This window comes from Drosophila elegans, unplaced genomic scaffold, assembly GCF_018152505.1.
Source record: "Drosophila elegans isolate 14027-0461.03 unplaced genomic scaffold, ASM1815250v1 contig_476, whole genome shotgun sequence".
In the NCBI taxonomy this organism is placed as follows: domain Eukaryota; kingdom Metazoa; phylum Arthropoda; class Insecta; order Diptera; family Drosophilidae; genus Drosophila; species Drosophila elegans.
Genome location: NW_024545863.1, coordinates 17,413,628 through 17,433,295, shown reverse-complemented (window position 1 = coordinate 17,433,295; position 19,668 = coordinate 17,413,628). Strand labels below are relative to the sequence as shown.

At 40.8% G+C, this 19,668-nt stretch overlaps 4 protein-coding genes across 5 annotated transcripts; 1 reads left to right on the top strand and 3 right to left on the bottom strand.

The window, feature by feature from the left end:
• Nucleotides 1-1,703: 1,703 nt before the first annotated feature.
• On the top strand, nucleotides 1,704-2,410 carry LOC108141557. Its single transcript, XM_017265001.2, has one exon. The coding sequence runs from the start codon at nucleotides 1,734-1,736 to the stop codon at nucleotides 2,214-2,216; it is 483 nt and encodes a 160-aa protein (XP_017120490.1). The 5' UTR covers nucleotides 1,704-1,733; the 3' UTR covers nucleotides 2,217-2,410.
• Nucleotides 2,411-10,096: 7,686 nt separating this feature from the next.
• On the bottom strand, nucleotides 10,097-12,599 carry LOC108141562 (FAM172 family protein homolog CG10038). 2 transcript variants are annotated; one of them, XM_017265008.1, is made up of 6 exons: nucleotides 12,493-12,599; nucleotides 12,324-12,415; nucleotides 12,130-12,245; nucleotides 11,295-11,482; nucleotides 10,551-10,809; nucleotides 10,097-10,485 (listed from the first exon to the last, which is right to left on the bottom strand). In XM_017265008.1, the coding sequence occupies exons 2-6, from the start codon at nucleotides 12,403-12,405 to the stop codon at nucleotides 10,201-10,203; spliced, it is 930 nt and encodes a 309-aa protein (XP_017120497.1). In that variant the 5' UTR covers nucleotides 12,406-12,415; nucleotides 12,493-12,599; the 3' UTR covers nucleotides 10,097-10,200. The 2 variants fall into 2 exon arrangements, with proteins under 2 accessions (XP_017120497.1, XP_017120496.1); XM_017265007.2 differs by lacking the exon at nucleotides 12,493-12,599 and having other exon boundaries at nucleotides 12,324-12,484.
• A 396-nt stretch (nucleotides 12,600-12,995) lies between these two features.
• LOC108141573 (chymotrypsin-2) lies at nucleotides 12,996-14,460 on the bottom strand. The gene is made up of 2 exons (XM_017265020.2): nucleotides 13,791-14,460; nucleotides 12,996-13,275 (listed from the first exon to the last, which is right to left on the bottom strand). Exons 1-2 carry the CDS (start codon nucleotides 14,433-14,435, stop codon nucleotides 13,039-13,041), a joined length of 882 nt encoding a protein of 293 aa, XP_017120509.1. The 5' UTR covers nucleotides 14,436-14,460; the 3' UTR covers nucleotides 12,996-13,038.
• Nucleotides 14,461-14,558: 98 nt separating this feature from the next.
• Nucleotides 14,559-19,060, bottom strand: LOC108141572. The gene is made up of 5 exons (XM_017265019.2): nucleotides 17,679-19,060; nucleotides 16,667-17,317; nucleotides 16,374-16,506; nucleotides 14,972-16,317; nucleotides 14,559-14,913 (listed from the first exon to the last, which is right to left on the bottom strand). Exons 1-5 carry the CDS (start codon nucleotides 18,922-18,924, stop codon nucleotides 14,744-14,746), a joined length of 3,546 nt encoding a protein of 1,181 aa, XP_017120508.1. The 5' UTR covers nucleotides 18,925-19,060; the 3' UTR covers nucleotides 14,559-14,743.
• Nucleotides 19,061-19,668: the final 608 nt, after the last annotated feature.

Below are 19,668 nucleotides of genomic sequence, written 5' to 3'. Positions count from 1 at the left end.
CGACAAATGCGCCCTCAAAACTTGTTGGCGGTGTCACATGCAGGCGATGCGTATAAATTAGAGCCGCCATCGAGAGGCCATTGTGCGGCATCTTAAATGTCAAATGTGACACCCTCGCCCTCGCACTCGCCCCAGCTTTTTGGCCTTTGTCCGGCGCACCTGAAGGCTGAGGCACTCGGGACATTTGACACAAACTGCTGGCGAGAACAATAAATTTCCCTTTTGCAGCCAAAGGGCCAGCAAAGAGGAGGACTCGTACAGGGAACTGCTCGTTGTAAGGACACCGGAGGGCGGTGACCAGGCGGGTGGGACAAGAAAAATGATGACCACTGGACGCACGGGTGAGCATGACCATCCATGGCCATCCATGGCCAGGGCCAGGGCCATTCCATGGCATAAAAAACAGCGTTACGGCCAAGGAACAAGTTGCTGGCTAATAAAAGGCGGAAGGAAGAGGAAACCCGGGGACAAACCTGTTTCAAATGCATCGCAGGGGATACTGAATGGTGGCAGGGGCTGGGGAGAAGGTCACCATTATGCCCAGGTTGAGGGTGTTTAAGCGGAAAAGGTAAGTGCCATTGATGTGGTTGCCGCTGCTTCTATTGCCACTACTGTCGACAGGGCTTTTAGTCAATATCTCAGACATTTCGCAATTTTTCTTCATTTTTTTAGCACCCACACAGTGTTACGGGCATATGTGTAAGTTACCCGGAAGTTAAGCTGTTGTTTATGTGTCATAATAAATCATGTTCAATGCACACGAAACAATTTCACCTAAGGGGGTAATGGAAAACCCTCATGTAGCCATCTTCCGCCTCTTTTTGCTGAAATGCCAGCGTCGAATAGTTTTTATGAACCTGGTGAGCGGGTGTCCTTTAAAAAGTATACCCAAGGAATTTCAGGGTATACAAAGGTAGGGTTGAAATGCGGGTTTTTAAATATAATGTTATTATATATATACAAACTTCAATCTTAAATTAAAATATCTATAGTTCAGGCAATAAAGACGTTTTCAAAATTAAGCCAAAATAGAATCCACAACAAAGATGAAAACACTTTACCTCTTAGCTTTTTTTTTTTGAAAAAGTATATATCCACCACCACAAGAGCTACCCACAACTTCCTTAAAATGCTAAATGTATTCACATAAACGTACCCGCAAGTCCCAGTTGACTTTTTTTAAACGCTTCTAAATGCAAATAAAAGAAGTCACTTAAAAAATTATTCAACCCACACTTGACGAGAGAGGCGACAGGGGACAACCTACGGAATGGAAAATAAATGTGTTAATGTTCGCCCCGAAACGCTTTTCGAATTCATGTCAGTTTCGGTTTCATGAGGTAACGAAATTCACAAATTCGCGGTGGGTGATTGTGTGGAGGGGCACGCGTGTCACTTACAGTGATTCAGTGGGATTGGGATCCCCTGGGGAAAAAAGGTTGAGGAAGGGAGGACAGCCCATCTACCACAAATGGCAGTTACGTGGTCTGTGTCCAAGCTGGGTCGAAAAAATTTGGGAAAAACACCAAGACCGTCGCAGACTAGAATATTTTTTCACATACTTGCAGATGTAAATACTGCATTAAAGGCAAATATTTCAAGAAACTCATTTAAGCGTGGCCAGCTGTTAGCCACAAGTTTGCTTAGCCGGTCCCAAGTTCAAGGTTTAATAAACATATATAAATATTTTGATCGAATTAAACAATTCCAACAGTTCACTTTCGATTGTGACAATGTCAACGCGTCGTCATTTCGGGATTGTCTTGCTACTTTGTAGTATGAGTTTGAGCTATAACTACAGGCTTATAGAAAGTCACGATGACCCTGGTACATGTCCAGCCCGAAATAAGGATCCATTATTTGAGGAGCCACATTTAAGGGATCAGCACAGGAACTTTTATAACGTCCACGAAATACCCAGAAGGCTACCCAACTCTAATAATGAAATAAAATCTGAAAACTGGCTTTTACAGATTATCAATTTTAAAGCAGGAAACCAAAAGACAAGTCAGGAAGTCCCTGGATCAGAAGAAATTAATCGAATCAAAGGATTTGCCAGGCGGTTTCTTAATATTCTAGGCCTAAGACCAAAAATGGAGGAGCCATCATATAAACAAAACAGCGAACCGAAAATCCTTTTCATATTAAAGAAACATCGTGAGGCAAAGGAGCAAAACATAGTTAAAAGAGAACCTCAGCAATATAATATCATGTGACTCAAAGACAAAAATTAAAGTTAAATTAATTTGTTATAACATTATTTTGCATTTGAGCTAGTAGCATGTGTTCCCGTTACCCTTGTCATAAAATTTCACATAGTTATTAAGATCTATTACCCCTAATTAGGCAAACTTTGTTAGAACACATGTTCCCAGAAAGATGGCAATAAATTAAATCATCTTCCACTGCACCGCAATGGATTTAAGACTTCGAGACACATTGAAGAGATTTTCAGCCATAAATAATTTCTCATATGAAAAAACCTTCTTTATGCCACTTGATTGCGGTTTAAATGAACCCCCATTCCCAACCACCCTCCCACCATAAAAAATTATATTATATGCATGACCCCAAATTAATCTAGCGAAACCTTTTCCACTTTGCTACAAGCTTCAACCCCAGTTCAAAAGGACATCAAAGTCAGTGAAGTATGGCAAACGAAGTTATTTGAATATGACCGTAAATGTCATATAGGAACAAATTAAATTTGGCTTATGGACCTGGCTAGCCAGCAGCTTTAAAAATAAAAGGCATTTAAATATCATGGCTTTTATGTCGGTATCAGCAAGGTTTTTACTGTTGTAAATTTAATGTAAAAAAAGTCCAAGAATACACAGAAATGCACATAAAATCTTTTTAAAGAAAAATATATGTTTAAATGCGATTTCCAACCATAAGTTTATTCATTTTGCAGAGATAATTTTGTAGGTTCAAGCCTTAACAAAATTAAAATGAAATGGGCTTCTGAAATATGTAAGACAAAAAAATATATATCAATTCTTAAAAAGAGCGATGTTTCGCTTTTAAAACTTTTCCCAACAATTCATTCAAATTTAGCTGCAAATTTTGCATTCAGAAAACTTTAACGCGTCGAATTTCGCAACATGCCAAGTTCTTTGCAATATGTTGTCGCCAGGAGTGAATTGAAATTATGCAAAAATAACACAGAAGAAAAAATGGGAAACAAAAGTAAGAAATAGAAACAGAATTTCATTAGCAATGCGAAATTTTTGGCTCAGGCGGTGTCCAATTCAGGATCTAGACACTTTCCCACTGCCAAAAATAAACTCATTCGCATGCAGTTGGCGTCCCGCAAAGTGGATATTGATATTTTGTCCTTAAATTTTGTTATTTATGTGCTGAATGGGGTGTGTGAGTGGGAAATGTTGAGGAAAGCGTAACCCCCTCGGCAAACTAAAATAAACGAAACAGAAGTTTAGAATTTGCAGCAGACAAAGTAGCAAAATTTCCGTCAACTTGTGCGAATTTAACGCGACATTGTCTGGCACGCAGGACTCTCAGTTCCTCGGTCCCTCCCCTTACTTTTTTTTAGCTCATTGGGGGTGTGTGTCCCTTGCCCATTGACATTCAAGTCATGTGTCAAAGCAGAGGCCGATGCTTAACTCTGACAGACCAAACCCCGAAAAGTTTGCCCATAAATTGTTGCAAAAAACCAGAATGCTTCAACACATTGAAAGGAAAACCTTGTTTGACACAGGCACTTGAAATTTTTCAATTGCCAGCAAATTTATTTTAAGAGAGCGTGAAATTTATGATTGACAAATTGAATTTGAAAATTGGGCAACATTTTTGAATAATTTCATTTGGGGAAAGGAAGGCCAAGAAATAAAGAAAAATGTTTATTTTGCTTCTCTTTAAGAACTATTTCTTACCCTCTCTAAAAAAACGAAGCTATAAAAATGATAAATGATGCTTCAATCGTTCTTCCTCATCATATCACAGGGTAGTGGTCAATTCGTCATGGCCTCGATATGTTTGACCAGCAAACTTGCCTGCAGGACATTTGTAAGGCAGTCAACTAAGCTTTTTCTGTATTGTTTCGGAACGAAGAAATCACTAAACACTCCATAAACAAAACCATTAAACGTGGAAACATTAGTGGAGGGAATTTCCCAAGTCAAAATCAAATCGAAAGCACACACAAAGTACGCAGTACACTGCTTTTTTTTATCATTTTTATGGTCGCCTTGAGTATGTGGGCGTAATGGTATAAATCTTCATGTTTATATGTAAATCAGAACTCGATTTCGTGCCCTAGGGACCTTTACGGAATGTGTGGGGCTGCGCTATCGAACAATAATGATATATTTAAGAAAATAAATAAAGCTATGTTTCAGAAATTAATTTAATATTTTTGCTAAAGTCTGGGTATGGATACAATTCCATAAGTTGAGGAAATTCTAATTCTTCCTTCCAGGTTTTCATGTAATCAAGTATTGCTGCTGTCCAAAGAGTTAAAAAAATGTATACAAGTGATAGAAATTAATTTATATATATATTATTAAGATCTAAAATTTTAAATAATACTTATAATTCAATAAAAGTTTTAAAATGTATGCCTTTCAGAGTTTGCTTTAAACTAGCATTGACCTTGAACTGCAAGCCATATTTTTTCCCATTTCCCTATAAAAAATGTACCACAAAGAAAATCAAATGGCCATTGTTAGAGATTTTTTAATATGTAAATAATTTGCTGGCCAAATAGCAACCAGCTGTGACCCGGCGGATGACAATGACACTGCCAACGCCAACGCCCTCGAACGGAACCAAGATGGAATGCGAGTCGCCGGGATCTGGGAAAAGTCAAGTCGAGAACAATGCGAATGCCTACTTGCACTTGTAAGAAAGTTCCGCCTCGTTTTATGAATATCTCAGTCGCCCCCTTTTCGGCCACATTTGTGTGTGACACACGGTTGACAGCTGCGGTCGCCCTTATCCTGGTCATGGGGTCCTGTTCTTGCTCCGGATGCCACGGAGTGGTGGCTCTTGCTCCGGCTCAAACTTTGACTCCGGTGATGCGTGGCCATTGTGCGCATTTGACGTTTGGTTTATTAATCAGTTTGGCCTGCGGCCATGGACCGACCAACGTCACAATTTTCCACAAATGAATAATTTTTGTACAGCGCAAAATGTGAAGCAGAAGCCAAAAAGGCAGACCCACAGAAAATGTGTCACACAGGAGCCATACTTTTATATACACTTATTTAGGTGGGTATTATTGTTTTTTGTAGGATTTTGTAAGCATATATATAGAGAAATATTTTTTACTGGTGTTTTTGTTTTGTTAAATCAGTTGAATATTTATTATAAATATTCCAAGGTTTTTTTGGGCATTAAAAAAGTTATGTTAAGTAAAGACTGTACAAATCTTTAACGCAAGCTTTGTAAGCAGGCTATGACTTGGTATATATTTAAATATTAAGGAAATATTAATATATTATTTTAGTAAATGTGAATAAAATATGATGTTTCTCTAAACTCTAAACATATTTACCAACCAATAAACAATTTCAACACCTCAATGACAAAGGGTGTTTAAAAGTGTTACACTTCCCCAGTAAAGTTCATATTTTTTGTGCAAAGCGGGTTTCGCATTTTAATTTCAACAGGGAGAAGCGAAAGTCAAACAAATGTCAGTCGCGTGTTAATCAAGTGTAAATAAATGGCGCAAAGATTAGAGAGCACCGCCAAGGCAGCAACTGGCACCACAACAACAATGAAACAACAATGAAAAGCCCAGAAAACAAATAAAAAATAAAAAGGAAGAATTCCCAAAAAATTGGGGGGTGTGATGCAGACAAACAAAAAAAAAGTGGAAAAAAAAAGTGGAAAAAAGTGAAAAAAAACATTTAATGGTTTTTTAAATGTTTTTTAAATGTGCGTGAAGAATCTGTCACTCGATGCAAAAGAACTTAAAAACGCTTAAAGTTTTCTTAGCGACCCCCGCCGCTGTCCCATGCAAATTAGCCGCCAAAGTTGTTATCATCGAAGCCCGAACCCAAATCCCGAAGCCATTGGCCAGGACCCAAGCAACGCCTATGCCAAAGTAAGTCCTTAGACCCCGGACCCAGACAAATCCTGCCCTCCGTGGATATTGTACATTGGGTTGGGGGAGTACTGAAGTGGCGTTGATGATACTATTATCTTAAATCGCGAAGGGAAAGGAGCTGAGACCCATGCGGAGCTGTCAGCGGACGCGGCCACTTCAATTGTCCTTTTTCGGCAAGGCATTTACAATTCATAGATAGAGACGAAAAAATCGTTTTATTGGCTTTAAGGTCCTTTTTGTCGCCTCAGCGACATGAATAAAGGAGCAGCAACAAGGACATAAACCGCAAATAACTTGAACACTCTGCGTCCAGAGGGTTTCCCTTTGTTATTGCATTTCCCCGTGATTTGTGTTTTCTCGGGGCGGCGGAAGAGTTTGAATTTTACAATTTTTTCGCCACCTCCAATGAACAGTGGAGCAAAGTGCTGAGAAAAAATAAAATTGTATCTAAATTAAAAACAATTGAATGAATTATGTCTTAAGCCCTAGATATGGAACTTAATCTAAGAATATCTATATAAAATATATATACGAAAAGTTATCATACAAATTTATTATTCTTAAACAAAATTTTCCAAGACAAATTTTCAAAAAATGTATATTTGTACAATTTGGAAAGCAGAAAAAGTTGAAAGACCATTGTTCCACGGCGCTTGTGCGTTTGTCTAGCTAAAGGGGTGCAAATGCTGCAATTTGTAACATTATTTGTTTTTCTTTTTGGGCCTCAACCACCATTGCCCCACCGCCAAAAGGACATTGCTCGAAGACACAATGCTATCTAATCTTATTTGGTATTATTTCTGCGTTAAACCTGCATTTCAGCACTTTGCCATTTTACAATGGCCAGACAATTGTGGTCCTTAACAAGGAGAAACGAAACTTTAAACTTCCGCAGAGTAAGCTGTTCGGGACCCTTTGCCTTGAAGGGCACTTTTAATGATATTTACAGGAAGTGGCAGAATCGCATCAATCATTTGTCAGCCATAAAAATTCGTCACACACGAGAATTAAATTATACAACGAAAAATGCCAGAATATCTCGGCGGAAAAAAACGGAAAAATTCTTAATGGTTGCGTGCAATGAAATGACCTTGTAAGTTATGAGATCTGTGGGGGGGTCGGTCTTAACAGTTGGTTGGAAAAAATCCAGGGAGCAGTGAAGCCAAGGTTCAACAACGGACGGTCATTCTCTGGGAGGTATCGCATGGACTGGGATTGGTATTGGGATCCTGGCATGTGTGTGTCCTCGTCCTGAATGCTTTAACCCACACTCACCAGCTCACCCACCGCCTGGTGTGCCCACTCACATGTGAACATTTATTGGAAAACATTATTATTTATGGCTTTTTGAATGACATCGCTTGAACTTTTCAAGCAATAAAGTAACGTACAATAATATTTCCTTATAACGGAAATTGCAAGCGCACAATTTTTCTCTAAAAAATGAAAAAAAAAAAAAGAAAAAAAAACGATTTTGAGTTTTGATTTATGAAGATATTCATTAGTTTGGTTGATCGGAATTGAGTAAAAGATATAACTCGATTTACAACCAAGGGGGATTATATTAATGACAATGTACTTGTCTATATTTTGGGAAGATATGAGAACCGTTTCAATTGGATTGATAGCAAACTAAATTATATTTAATATTTTAAGACAACTTAAATAAAAAAACTTTCAAATTCTCGAACAATTAATAATTTAAAGTACAAATGCAATTATAATTATATTTAAAAGCGATAAAACTCTAGTTCAGGATTTAAATAGATGACATAAAAATTTCGTTATTTCTAAGGTTTTGGTCTATGGTTAATAAAACCCTTGGATTTAAATTTAAAAGCTGTTAAACTAAATTGTACAAAGCGAAAGTCCATATATCACAGGCTAAACAAATAAAAAAACTCAAAAAACAAATGCAAAATAAATGTCTATACAATCTAAAATGAAAATCTTTAGCAACTTTATTTCAAGCAATTGATGTGCAAGAAATCCTATAGTTAAAGGGTTTGGGATTACGGAGTTCAAATCCTTGGCCATCTGAGACATGTAAGGGATGCGTTGCCGTTTAAGATTTGATCAAATAACCACATGCAAAAGGATTATTTTAAGTAATTGCTCGACATTGTTTTGTGGTGTGATGTTAAGGACACGAGGACCTTCCGGCATGGGGAGCATTGTAAGCGAATTGGGTTCGACTTTAAAGTAAAATGTCACCAAAGCTGAGGCATTTGTTTTTATTTACTTAACCAATGGACGACTACATAGGCAGCCTCGGCTTATTTACTGCCCTGCCGTATGTATTATCTGCGTGTACATCTCCGAGTTATATATGTTAGATGCGGGCTCCAGGCGCATGACCCATTCCTGAACTCGTGCAAAGCTTTTTGCTGGCGACGGCGCCACGAACCTCGGCCCTCTCGCTCTAAGCCACATGATGCCATCCTTGTCGGCTGTGTGTGTGTGTATGGGTGTGTGTGCGTGTGCATGGGTGTGTGTGTGGGTGTAGGGTGCCGTGGAGTCAAAGTGTAGATAGCAAGCTGCCATAGGACGACGACGACAACGATGTTGAATACATATAAAAATGTCTAAGGTGGAGCAGAAGCCATGACTGCGGCCATGACAGCGATAATGTATACGGGAGTGGAAGTGGGAGTGGTAGTGGGCGGTATCCGCATCCTGGGGGCGAGGTGGAGGGTCCTGGCGAAGTTGTAGGGTTGCCAGGACCCTGCCACATCCCACTGCTCATCCACTGGCCACCCACTCTCAACGTTCTCGGGCCTTCTTGCTATTTGAGTTTGGGTCCTGGTTCACTTTGTGGGTATTAAGTTCGTTTTAAGGCTAAAGACAAGCGTCTCCGTCTCTTTCCTCATCCCTTTCTCCATCTCTTTCACTTATATCCTGGTTGCACTTTTTGTGCTCCTGCCAAATGAAAACTGTACGGCTGAAGGTGAGCCAAAGTCTTTAAAGTTTCACAAAGGGGATTATGAATGTTCCCACATAATTAATCAGCTGTCATTCTTCCATTACTAAACTTTACTTTTATCTCTGAAATAAGATTTTATTTGATGCACCTCTCTTTAGAAATAAGTGATATTTTAATGGGCTATCTGTTTTAGGTTCATTTTGGAAGCAGAAAGTACAAAACATTTTCAGTAGCCTAACGGTTTTAAAAATGGTTATATCTCTAACGTATGTATCTGAGAAGCAATAATTATTTTTAATTTTCTATAATAAAAATTGATAACATAAGTTATAAAAATTTATTGTTGATTTAAAAAAATGTTAATAATTAGATATGTTTTTTAAATTAAAAATTACATTTTGTCATTTTTTTTTTAATATTTTGCAAAAATAAACATGGTTCGTATTTTTTCCACTCTTTTTTGGCTTCAATTTTGTTTAAATAACTAAGATTTCCCTGTCTGAAGCCAAAGTATTAATATATTTTCTAAAACACTAAAACACGAATAATTTCGAATAAATTTGCGTACTTTTAAGCCAAAGATATTAATGAAAATAGTTTCTACAATCTGTTTAAAAGTTAAGTTTTCAAAGCAATGATTAAACCCTTAATAAACTCAATGCATTTCTGAATGTTTATCCCCATTGAGGCATGGAAAAAAACCCGTTTCCTTTTTATGACGTATTTAGTTAAGCGATATGGACCAGAAAAAAGCAGGGGTAACCAGCTCATGGAAAATGGTCTTCAGAGGAAACCCCAAGGAATTTGATGCAGCTGCCAAGCTGACAGCCCTTCCTTATCCGCCCTTCGTTGGGGGATTTGTTTTGGTCTCGGACGTCGCTTTTTACTGAGCTGATGGGCCAAGCGGGAGACTTTTGTTTTATCGCTGGCAATACATCAGCCATCAATATGATTAACTCACACGGAATGTGCCAAAGTGCCGAAAATCAAATTAAATTGCCCTGATGTAAGTGTTAGTGACACATTCGGACACTGACCACTGGCTTGATTTATGCATTGCAAATCGATAGTTTGCGCTTGTCCTTAGAGAAAAGGGATCAGTGTCAGATGGACGCAGGCGGTAAAAATATAATTTATATTCACATCTCCGAGATATTTTCTACACAAGGAAAGTACAAAAATTCTTTAACAAGTAGATTTGGGGCTGTTATTTCTTGTTCTGGCGATGCTCATACTTTTCCTCAATGAACTTGAATATGGAATCGATGGCCGAATAAGAGGTCCACTCATGTTTGGTGTGTCCAGCGGAAACCCTTCGGATGCTTTTCTTCGACTGTGAGACGGGTGTATCCAAAGGTGTATTGCTGGCGACCCAATCGCAGGTTACATCACACATGTAATCCCTGTATTTGGACTGGGGACTCCCCATGACCGCATCCGTAAAGGCAATCGCAAAAACAGATTCCTTAAAGAAATCCAAAAAGTTTTCAACCTATAAAGAGTAATTGTTTAATTATATGATATCACAATTTATTTTTTTGTAATATTTATTCTTACAAGATCTAATGTCAGGCAGCCACCATAGCTGTGGGCCACGATAGCCACACTCTCCGGTTTCGAGGGCAACACAATGTTTTTCCACACATACTTTGTGTGCTTTAGAGGAGTTTCAAGGCCCTCGATTAAATGATCCTTTCCATTGTAGAATCGTGTACAATCGTTGGTATTTGTGATAAGCAGATCGTATCCGAGCTTCTGCGCCTGACGCACATAAGGCAGCTGAGAGCCGTGGTCCAGCGAGTTGTTTATGATTAAGCTATAATTAAATAAGTTTATAAATTCTCAAAACATGTTCCCAAGAGAGCAATTACTTATTGCAGTTTTAATGGGTTTCAAGAGGCTTCAAAAATTCCACTATATGCTCGACTGAAAAACTCTGATAACCTTTGCTCTAGATTCACAAAGTTCCGTTTATTAAATGTATTTTTCCCTTAAAGCTTATATACTTTAAATGAGTCATTTTCATGACTAAATAATGTCTTAAGCGGTTCCAATAAGAAATAAAAATAAAATTACCATAAATAGAGTCAAAATCTTTCAGTGGGACACCTAATTTACAAAGGTCAAAATTTCTCAAAAGTTTTGAATTTTTTTTAGAATGTGGTCGCCCATTTAGAAAATTTAAACTCAAAAAAAGTATTGTAACTATTTAAACATTACCCACATTAACAAATTATTTGTCTTGCACCGTGTATAGTGGCTCATATGCATGTGACTCTTATAATTTGGTATCATACAAACCTTCTGGCCCATTGGCCTGCCTTAACAAGTCCACTGCCATGGATAAGGACTAACAACTTCTTGGACTGCGACAACTTTGCCGGCTGCGAGTAGATAAAGGACGAACGCTCTGGAGCCTTGTTTAATGGAATATAGGTACGACTTAGACCATTTTTCTCAAGCAGAGCGTAGACAATTTCCGGGATTTGCTAAAAACAATACAAAAATACTAATTTATTAATTAATTCCGGTATTGACTTAAAAGAGATGAAACTTCTTAAAAATTCTAAAATAAATTATACTTCGGTTAACATTATAATTCATTTTATTAGAGTAACTAAGTCTATAATGTATAAATTGCGAAAGAAATTAAAAAACAAAGATAGAGATAACGGAAGACCTTAAAAAGTATCTTTAAAACCAAAATGGGGCAAAGTTAATATTAAATTAATAATATAAATAAATATTTCGTTTTTTGTAACGATTCAAAAATGTTTTAGAAATGAAATTATATTTTTAAGAAGAGCAAAGCTTTTTTTAATGCGTTGGATCATGTGATTATCAAAGATAAAAAAACAACACCATTAAAAGACATATTTTTTCTCATTTTTAAATTGGTTATAAATAAAATATTTAAATCACGTTTTTAATCCGAATATTTGGTCATCTTAAGAATGTATACAAAATTGGGAAAATAAGTTTAGAGAGGACTAGCCAATATCTACGAGAGTATAGATCCCATGGACTTAACATTTTGAGGTAAAATTAAGGCAAATTCAGCTATTAAAAAATATACAAAATAAATTAATTTTTTGGAAAACCCAAGTAGTCCCTTAAGAAGAAACCCGGTACATACGTTGGCCAGTTTCTGGTAGTGATTCTCGTTCTCGTTGGCATCGTTGCTGACGTTATAGGAAAACTGCTCCGTGCCGGGTTCTCCTGTGGCGGGATCGATTTTGCGCAGGACTCCGTCTGCAGGAGAAGATGGGGATTAATGATCATCTTGATGGTTGTATCAACTATGGCTGGCATCCATCAGCATCCACTCACCTCCGTCAAAGGCGTACCCAAAGTTCTTCAGCTGGATCAAAGCCTGCTCACAATTGCTGGCCGACGGCGGTGAATCGGGCATTTCGAAGTGTCTGGGAGGACGAAACAATTTGTAAATCCTTGACCACATTGCGATTCTGGTGGGGGTTCTACATGAGCGATCACTTACGGAATAAAAATGAGACTGCAGAAGGTTTTATTTTATATACAATTGTTGCTTGGGTTTTGTTTTGATTTCTTGATAAACGCTAACCTAGGGATGGAATAGCTGCGCCACCTACTGGCCAAAAAGCTCATACTGATAACATGGCGATACTTATCGGCACGAAAGTGAATCGGATAACAGGCCATTCACACCTATATGCAATATCGACGAAACATCAATGTTTAAATCTCCTTCGTTTTAGAATTATAACTGTCAAATACTTACACATCTTCTGCTCAAATTTTCTGAGATCCAGAAATATTATCATTTCAAAAACGGATTTCAGAAATAATTAAAATTTTGATTAGTCCATTATTCTATGACCCAAAAAACGCCGCGCACATGTAAAAATGCACATATAGACACCAGTAAATATAAATTATTCCTTTTTATTTAAAAATTAATCGAGCTTTATTGATAATTTGTTTTTTTCTGAACAGACATTTAAAGGCAATCTCCTTTGGCTTATGTACAGTACAAATAAAAACGTCCAGCCGTTCTCTGTTGGATTTATTTAATTATTTTTACTTTTTTAAGCGCACCGCTTCTCAAATCATACCATCTAGTTCGATTAACCCTTACAATATGTACTTTCATTTCTTCCATGGTTTTTTTAATCCAGTCCGAGTATATGCTAACACGAGTGAAAGCATACGGCTTCAATGGCGTGCAGGCCTTTCTTCCGTAGGAAAGTAAGCCGTAGAGCTTCTCTTTCACGACGCTCACCAAAGGACCTCCCGAGTCTCCCTAAAGCACAAATTTGTAGTATAGGAAAAGTTAATATTAGTACTTAAAATAGTTGTGTCGGTTTCGTGTACCAGGAATCCCTTTCTGCCAAAATAAATTATTAAATTTAAAATCATTGCAGTAAAGTATTTATCAAGCTGGAGAAAATTTACTTGGAAACACTCCGAAAACATTAAATCACAATTTAAAGATTTGAACTCATGGAGTAATGCTGCGTTGATATTTTATATATTTAATCGTGCTACTAATAATTTGACTAAAATTAAAATTATAAAAAAAAATAATGACATTATCAAAAAAGTCAGACACTGTTGATTTTTTTCAAATTTTGTAATCAACGCTTTTTTTTTAAATTAATTGAATACTTTGCGGTAGGTTAAAGCTCGCTAAATTCTTAGGACGAATTGAAATTTGAATATTGTTGGAAGAGATTTCTGTAAAATTCCCTAATGTGTCCTCGAATAGATCAGATTGAATACTTTTTTTCTGCATATATCTGTATGTTTTCCACTCACATCGCAGGGTCCTTTGGATCCTCTCAAGTGTATTGCACAGATGTCTGTTCCAGTGAGGAACACAAATCGGTGCTTCCTCTTACACACATCGTTTTCGATCGTCTGAAAGGGAATCTCCTGAATGCCTATTCGCATGCTGATCTTCACACGTCCCCAGCCAATTAGATTGGCCCTTATGCCACTCTCCTGTTGCGGCTTGACTGTGAAGCTAATACTCCGGAATCGAATATTGTCCAGCTGGAATTTCGGGAAGACCCTTAAGACGCCAATGTCGTGGCCTTGAAGCAACTTAAACTTGGGATGCCACCGTACTTCGACGACGAAAAAGCGGGTTTGCTTTTGACTGTTGAGCATATCGGCGCCAGCGGCCACAAACATTCTTGGTGGCGGAGTCTTCTTCGATTTGATGCAGTGGGCCGCAGTAAGCACAAACTCATCCGAAATGATAACGCCCACGCAGAGGTGCTTGTAGTATCCTTTTAAGTTCTCACCGATAGAGACTACATAAGGATATCGGGAGCGGTAGACAATTGCCTTCTTCGTTGTCGTAGATACACTCATCTGTGGGCCGATGGAAGAAGTCTCCTCTTCATCGGACATCACGATGAGGAGAGCTATCATGCAAAGATAACTCCAACGAGACATTACTGCCAACCACGTCCCGGTTTGAATAACATGGCTAGATCTTGGAGTGTAGCTTCTCACAACGAACAGCTTGGCTCTCTAATAAACCATTAAATTACAAATTTACTGCAAATTAAGACTGACTTTCAATTCAAAATTCTATTATATTCTGGGATTGTACAGGGAAGAGTAAAATTCTGCATCTAGGAAATAAAGGATAGCAACAAAAGAAGCAATTTGGCCTTTCATCTAAAAATTCTAGATATCAATCATGGAATCAATCCATTTCCATGACTCTCCATTACTTTAAAACTTCTTAAATGAAATGGTTACTGATTGGGGGCAGATTCCTTAAGGGTTTGCTTCAGATTGGCCACCTGGTTGAGCTTGGCGAGGCGCTTCATTGTCTCAAGCTCCTTGATGAACGTTGCGAGGGCCTCTTTGGTGGTAGAGATGTCCCCATCTTTTAAGTCCTCGAGGTCGTCCTCTTTTTCAAGTTCTAAAAAGAATTAAATTTGATACTTTTTCATATGCAATGTGAGTCTGGGACTACTAACCATTCATTTCCGCCTCGATGTCATCGAGCCGATTCATGACCAAAGCCTGCTGTACCTTCACGTGCTCTATTAGGCGGTACTGGCACTCCTCGGGATCGATAGCGGCCTCTGGTTGCGGAACATTTGGAAGGTCAGGTTGCTCCGTCTTTGTGCGTTTAACAGGCGTCACAGCAGAAGCATCCACGTTGTCCTCGTCCCACTTTTTAGCCCAGAGGTAGAGCTTCGGGTGACAGCGGTTGCGGGCAATGTTGATCTTCACCAGCAGCGAGTGCATGGATCGCCTGGCGTCCAGTAAATTGCCGGTTAGAGTGTGTGACCGCTTCAGTATCTCGGATTGCTTAGTGGCCTGTGGATTTGGTTTGTGGTAGGCGGCCGCCGGCAGTTTGCCTTCGAACAGCCAGTCCTGGTCGTGCTTAAACCTCATGGAATCTCGTCCCCTCTGCGGATTGCGACAGATGTAGCAAACGTACTTGTCCGGCACATCCGACTCCTTGACGATGCCGTTGCAGGCGCCATGCTGCCAGCACAGACACAACTCGCACTGGATCATCAGACCGTCCTCCTCGCCGTACTCGCAGATGCAGTTGATGATCTCCTCCTGCCGCATACGCACGATTCGGATTAGTTCGCCGTTCTCCTTGATGTACTGCGGAGCTTTGCTGAGTACATCCGCAGGCGGGGGCGCCAGAGCCGCATTAATGTCCGCCTGGTCATTAGACGACGGCGTGGATATCGAGTCTCCTGTGGCTGGTGAGTCAATCGAGGTGATTGGAGTGGCTGCCGCACCAACTCGTCGTTTCTTCGGATCGCTGCGTCCATCCGGAGTGGGCGTGTTGAAGGATTGTCGCGTCTCTTCCGCGTCTGGTTCGTTCAAGGAATGACCAGCCAGGCTGTCCGTTAAATTGCTGCGACGCTGAGAGCGCTGACGGTTGCTCTTTCTCGAGCCAGAGGGGCGTTTGGTGGGCGAGAAACGAGCCCGCTTGCAGGAGCGATTTAGGGAGGAGTTCACCGAGAAGGCAGCTCCAGCCTCCAGGGTAACATCTTCTTTTTTAATGCCACTCTCAACAGTGGGCGTCATTGTGGCTGGTGGCTCCATCTTGGGAGATAAAAGTCCTTTAGAAGGCGATATTCCAGGTGGAGTTCCCGGCGTTCCGGGGGATGTGACCGTAGCTGGGAGCGATTGACGTTTAAATGACCTCGATTGCTGCATATCCTGCTGGTGCAGCTTGGCAAAGAATTGCTGGTTTGGTATTTGGTTCTTGGGCACCGCATCGCCCTGCTCGATGGATGAGGGATGCGTACGCTTGACTGCCAGTTCCTGCATCTTGGGGCAGTGGCTCACGTATCTGTTAAGACAAATTAAGATATAATCTATCAATGGTTTTGTATACAAGGCACTTACTCGGCGAACTCCTTATGATAATGGCGAATATGGATAAGCAAAAAGTCCTCCTTGCGATATGTCTTGCCGCAACCTTCGCGCGGACATACATACAGATTGTCCTGGATTTGGACCTTCAGACCGCCAATAAAAGCTGAAGCACAAAATAATAATAGTTATTTTAATTAATGACGAAATAGTTGAAATTTTAAATTAAAATAGATAAGAATTTGGTAAACAGAAAGTGAAATATTAAATTTGAAATTAGGTTAACAAAATAACTTTAAAAATGGATTTCTTATATTTCGACTTACCAAATCCATTCTCCACGAGAGGAGGATCTCCTTGTAGCAGTTGAGCTTGACCTCCCTCAATGGCTTCCAGTAGTTCTGGGGTTGTCTTGGCCTTTGCCTCATCGGTGAGGTGAGCTTGCGGCGACATTAGCTCTGCTGGCGGCATAAGCGAGGCCACCGGGGCCTCCATGTACTGACTTTCTTTAACCGGCATCGGGGTAGAAGGCAACGAGGATTGCGTTGTGTTACTCTGGTCCAGCGTGGAGTCCATTGACACATCCATGGACCTGGGCTTGGGCGGTGGCTGCGGATTGTAGTCGTGGGTGTATACATACGCATTGATGTCCTTGGCCCGGCGACGATGAATGCTGAAGTCATACACATCCGGATTGTAGACCAAATCCTGCGACTCGAGGAACAACTTCAAGTCGGACTTGGAGCGGAAACGCTTGCCGCTGGGCGAAACCAAAATGACATCCCACTTGCCGAGCACATTTGAGCGCTGATACATGTGTTTGATCCATCCGGGCGGCAGGCGCCAGTCCTGCACGATAACCGTCGGCTTCTGGTGCTCGCCCACGATCAGGAAGCCCTCGGTTCCGATCGGCTGGTCGTTCACCCAGTGGCACGTCCACTCACCATCGTGCGGAATCTCTGGAAGGCCCAGGGAAGCTGTTGGATGCAGAATGCAAAGGTTAATTAAGAATCGCTTATTATGGGTTTCAAAAGAAATACATTAGGGTATTTTAACAGCCAAAATCTTATAATTATTTCTTAAATTTCTCTCATCGAAATTTATATTTATAAACTTAATATATAGTATACTGACTTCATTAAAACAAATAAACGATTTATAGTTTTGATTACTTATTAATTTGATATACCAATTTTTAATACATCTAAGTAATGTAATTTAAGGTCAAGCTTGTTTTATAAAGCCGAAAGGAAAGGGGAAAGGAAACTATTTCACAAGAACTTAACTTAAGGGTAAGACATATTGACTTCCGTTTTCTGCTGCCCCGGACCAACTTACATATATCCAGGCTGGCCATGTCGAGTAGCGGCCAATCCCTGCGCTGTGGCGTGGTCTTGCTCTTCTTGCTGCTCGAGACGCCGCTGGCTCCACTACCGCTGCCTGTGCTGGCTCTTTTGGGGGCCAGAGATACAGTGGCAACGGGGGTTCCAACAGTAATGGGCACCTTGGAGGCGGCCACATCCGGTGCCTGGACGGCTGGCAGCTGCTTGGGCAGCTTGTTCATGTGCACGGCGCGCACGTTCTTGATGTAGCCGTCGTCGAAGAGCACCTCGTAGGTGTCGTTGCCCAGCAGCTTGCGAATGGTGCCCGGGAACTTGCGCGGCCCCGACCAGCGGGCCATGCACTTCTCATCCAGCTCGAAGACGGGCAGGATGCGGGTGCTGAGGCGCTGCCTCAGACGCTCCGACTTGATGGCCATCCACTCCTGGAAGCTGCCGTTTGTCGACGGCGACACCTTCAGCTTGTGGTTGCGCTCGAAGCGCACGAGCAGCGTCTGCTCCGTCTCGTTGACTTCGACGATGCGGGCGGGCAACCAGTTGCCCTCCACACTCAGGGCCTCCAGACGGGCGCCGATGGTCAGGTTGTGTGGGTTGCTGTACTTGGCCGGTGAGCCGGGAAGCGGCGAGTTCGAGTTGGAGGGAGTTTCGGCCGCCGGGGCTGCAGCTTCACCGGTCGAGGGTCCAGGAGTAGCCGGGGATTCCTCCACAACTGTCTTGGTTGCATCTTTGTTGGCTTCAGCAGTTGTTTTTCCTGAAGCCTTCTCCTCCTGCTCTTTTCTGGCCTTCTCCGCAGCAGCCGCGGCAGCAGCGGCATTGCGTTCGGCCGTCTCCGCCAGGATTTGTGCCACTATTTGATCCACCGTGGCTTTGATCACATCCTCGTTGGCTGACGATTGAGCAGTTCCCGGTGCCCCCGTCGTGCCCTCCACGCTGGCGTGCTGCAGTGCCCGGTGGTCCGCCTCGATCTCCGAGGAGTCCATTTTACCCCACGGGAAGACGGTGGGAAAGACGCGCGGCTTGAGCAGATACTTGCCATTGCGGATCGTGTTGAAGTCCAGGCGGCGGAAGTGGCGCGAGCAGACGAGGACGCTCTTGGTGATCTGGCGCTCCAGGCTGATGCGCGAGTTCTTGATCCAAATGGCCCGGATGATGGGATCCAGGGGGAAGGAGTGGTACGTCACGCCGTGGTGCTCCAGCAGACGCGACGTCGACGGGCAGGTGGCCACGCAGCAGCGACGACCCATTGTGTTATTATCTGCCGTTTGTCACTAAATTTAAGTCAATTCTATCGTTTTAATGGGTTTCTAATGCCCTTTTCTTGTGACGAAATAAAAATACGACGCGATATTTGTCCAGCAAAAACACAGTACGATAAAATAGTGTGACCAAATCGGGATAGGCAAGCAATGCTAGCCGATGTGTGTGCTATCGATATGTTTTAGCTTGAATATCGCTAGCAGTTTTGCCTCTTTAGCTACTTAGTAGCCAAATTTGTCTATTTTTATGAGTCGTTGATATAAATAGTTTGAAATAGCAGTTACGAGTTCAAATCTTCAAATAAAGCACCTTATTATGTATTGGGCCGATTTAAAAGGTACTTTTCGACTTTTTGGGTTCACAACCACAGAACGAAAGGGAGAAATTTAAAATCTTACAAAAGTTACAATATCTTACGTTTTTTGAAAAACACGAATTTACGTTAAATTAAAACCTCTTTATTTAGCATGAAAAAACGGTATTTTAAAGGCGACGATAAAGCCAATTTGATTTTACAATAAGTTTACATTTTACTTTAAAACCGTCACTAAAGATGTCTTCAAAATATATATACTTCCTTTTATTAATTTTATAGTTGTTCAAATATCCGGTGCAATATTGAAATTAATCGGTAGGTTAATGCATATCGGCAAAGTGAGCGTACCATAAATTTTCGTAGCTCGGCAATAAAAAGGATCACGTGCCAGCATGCCAACTTCCCAAGGCCATCG

Excerpts from the sequence above, each read along its gene's own strand:
- LOC108141557 (XM_017265001.2), top strand. The coding sequence starts at position 1,734 with ATGTCAACGCGTCGTCATTTCGGGATTGTCTTGCTACTTTGTAGTATG.
- LOC108141562 (XM_017265007.2), bottom strand. The coding sequence starts at position 12,453 with ATGTGGTCAAGGATTTACAAATTGTTTCGTCCTCCCAGACACTTCGAA. Across the intron at positions 12,246-12,323 it reads TGGGTACGCCTTTGACGGAG|ACGGAGTCCTGCGCAAAATC; the intron begins GTGAGTGGATGC and ends CTTCTCCTGCAG. Across the intron at positions 11,483-12,129 it reads ACTACCAGAAACTGGCCAAC|CAAATCCCGGAAATTGTCTA; the intron begins GTATGTACCGGG and ends TATTGTTTTTAG.
- LOC108141573 (XM_017265020.2), bottom strand. The coding sequence starts at position 14,435 with ATGTCTCGTTGGAGTTATCTTTGCATGATAGCTCTCCTCATCGTGATG. Across the intron at positions 13,276-13,790 it reads GATCCAAAGGACCCTGCGAT|GGAGACTCGGGAGGTCCTTT; the intron begins GTGAGTGGAAAA and ends TTTGTGCTTTAG.
- LOC108141572 (XM_017265019.2), bottom strand. The coding sequence starts at position 18,924 with ATGGGTCGTCGCTGCTGCGTGGCCACCTGCCCGTCGACGTCGCGTCTG. Across the intron at positions 17,318-17,678 it reads CATGGCCAGCCTGGATATAT|CTTCCCTGGGCCTTCCAGAG; the intron begins GTAAGTTGGTCC and ends TGCATCCAACAG. Across the intron at positions 16,507-16,666 it reads TCTCGTGGAGAATGGATTTG|CTTTTATTGGCGGTCTGAAG; the intron begins GTAAGTCGAAAT and ends TTTGTGCTTCAG.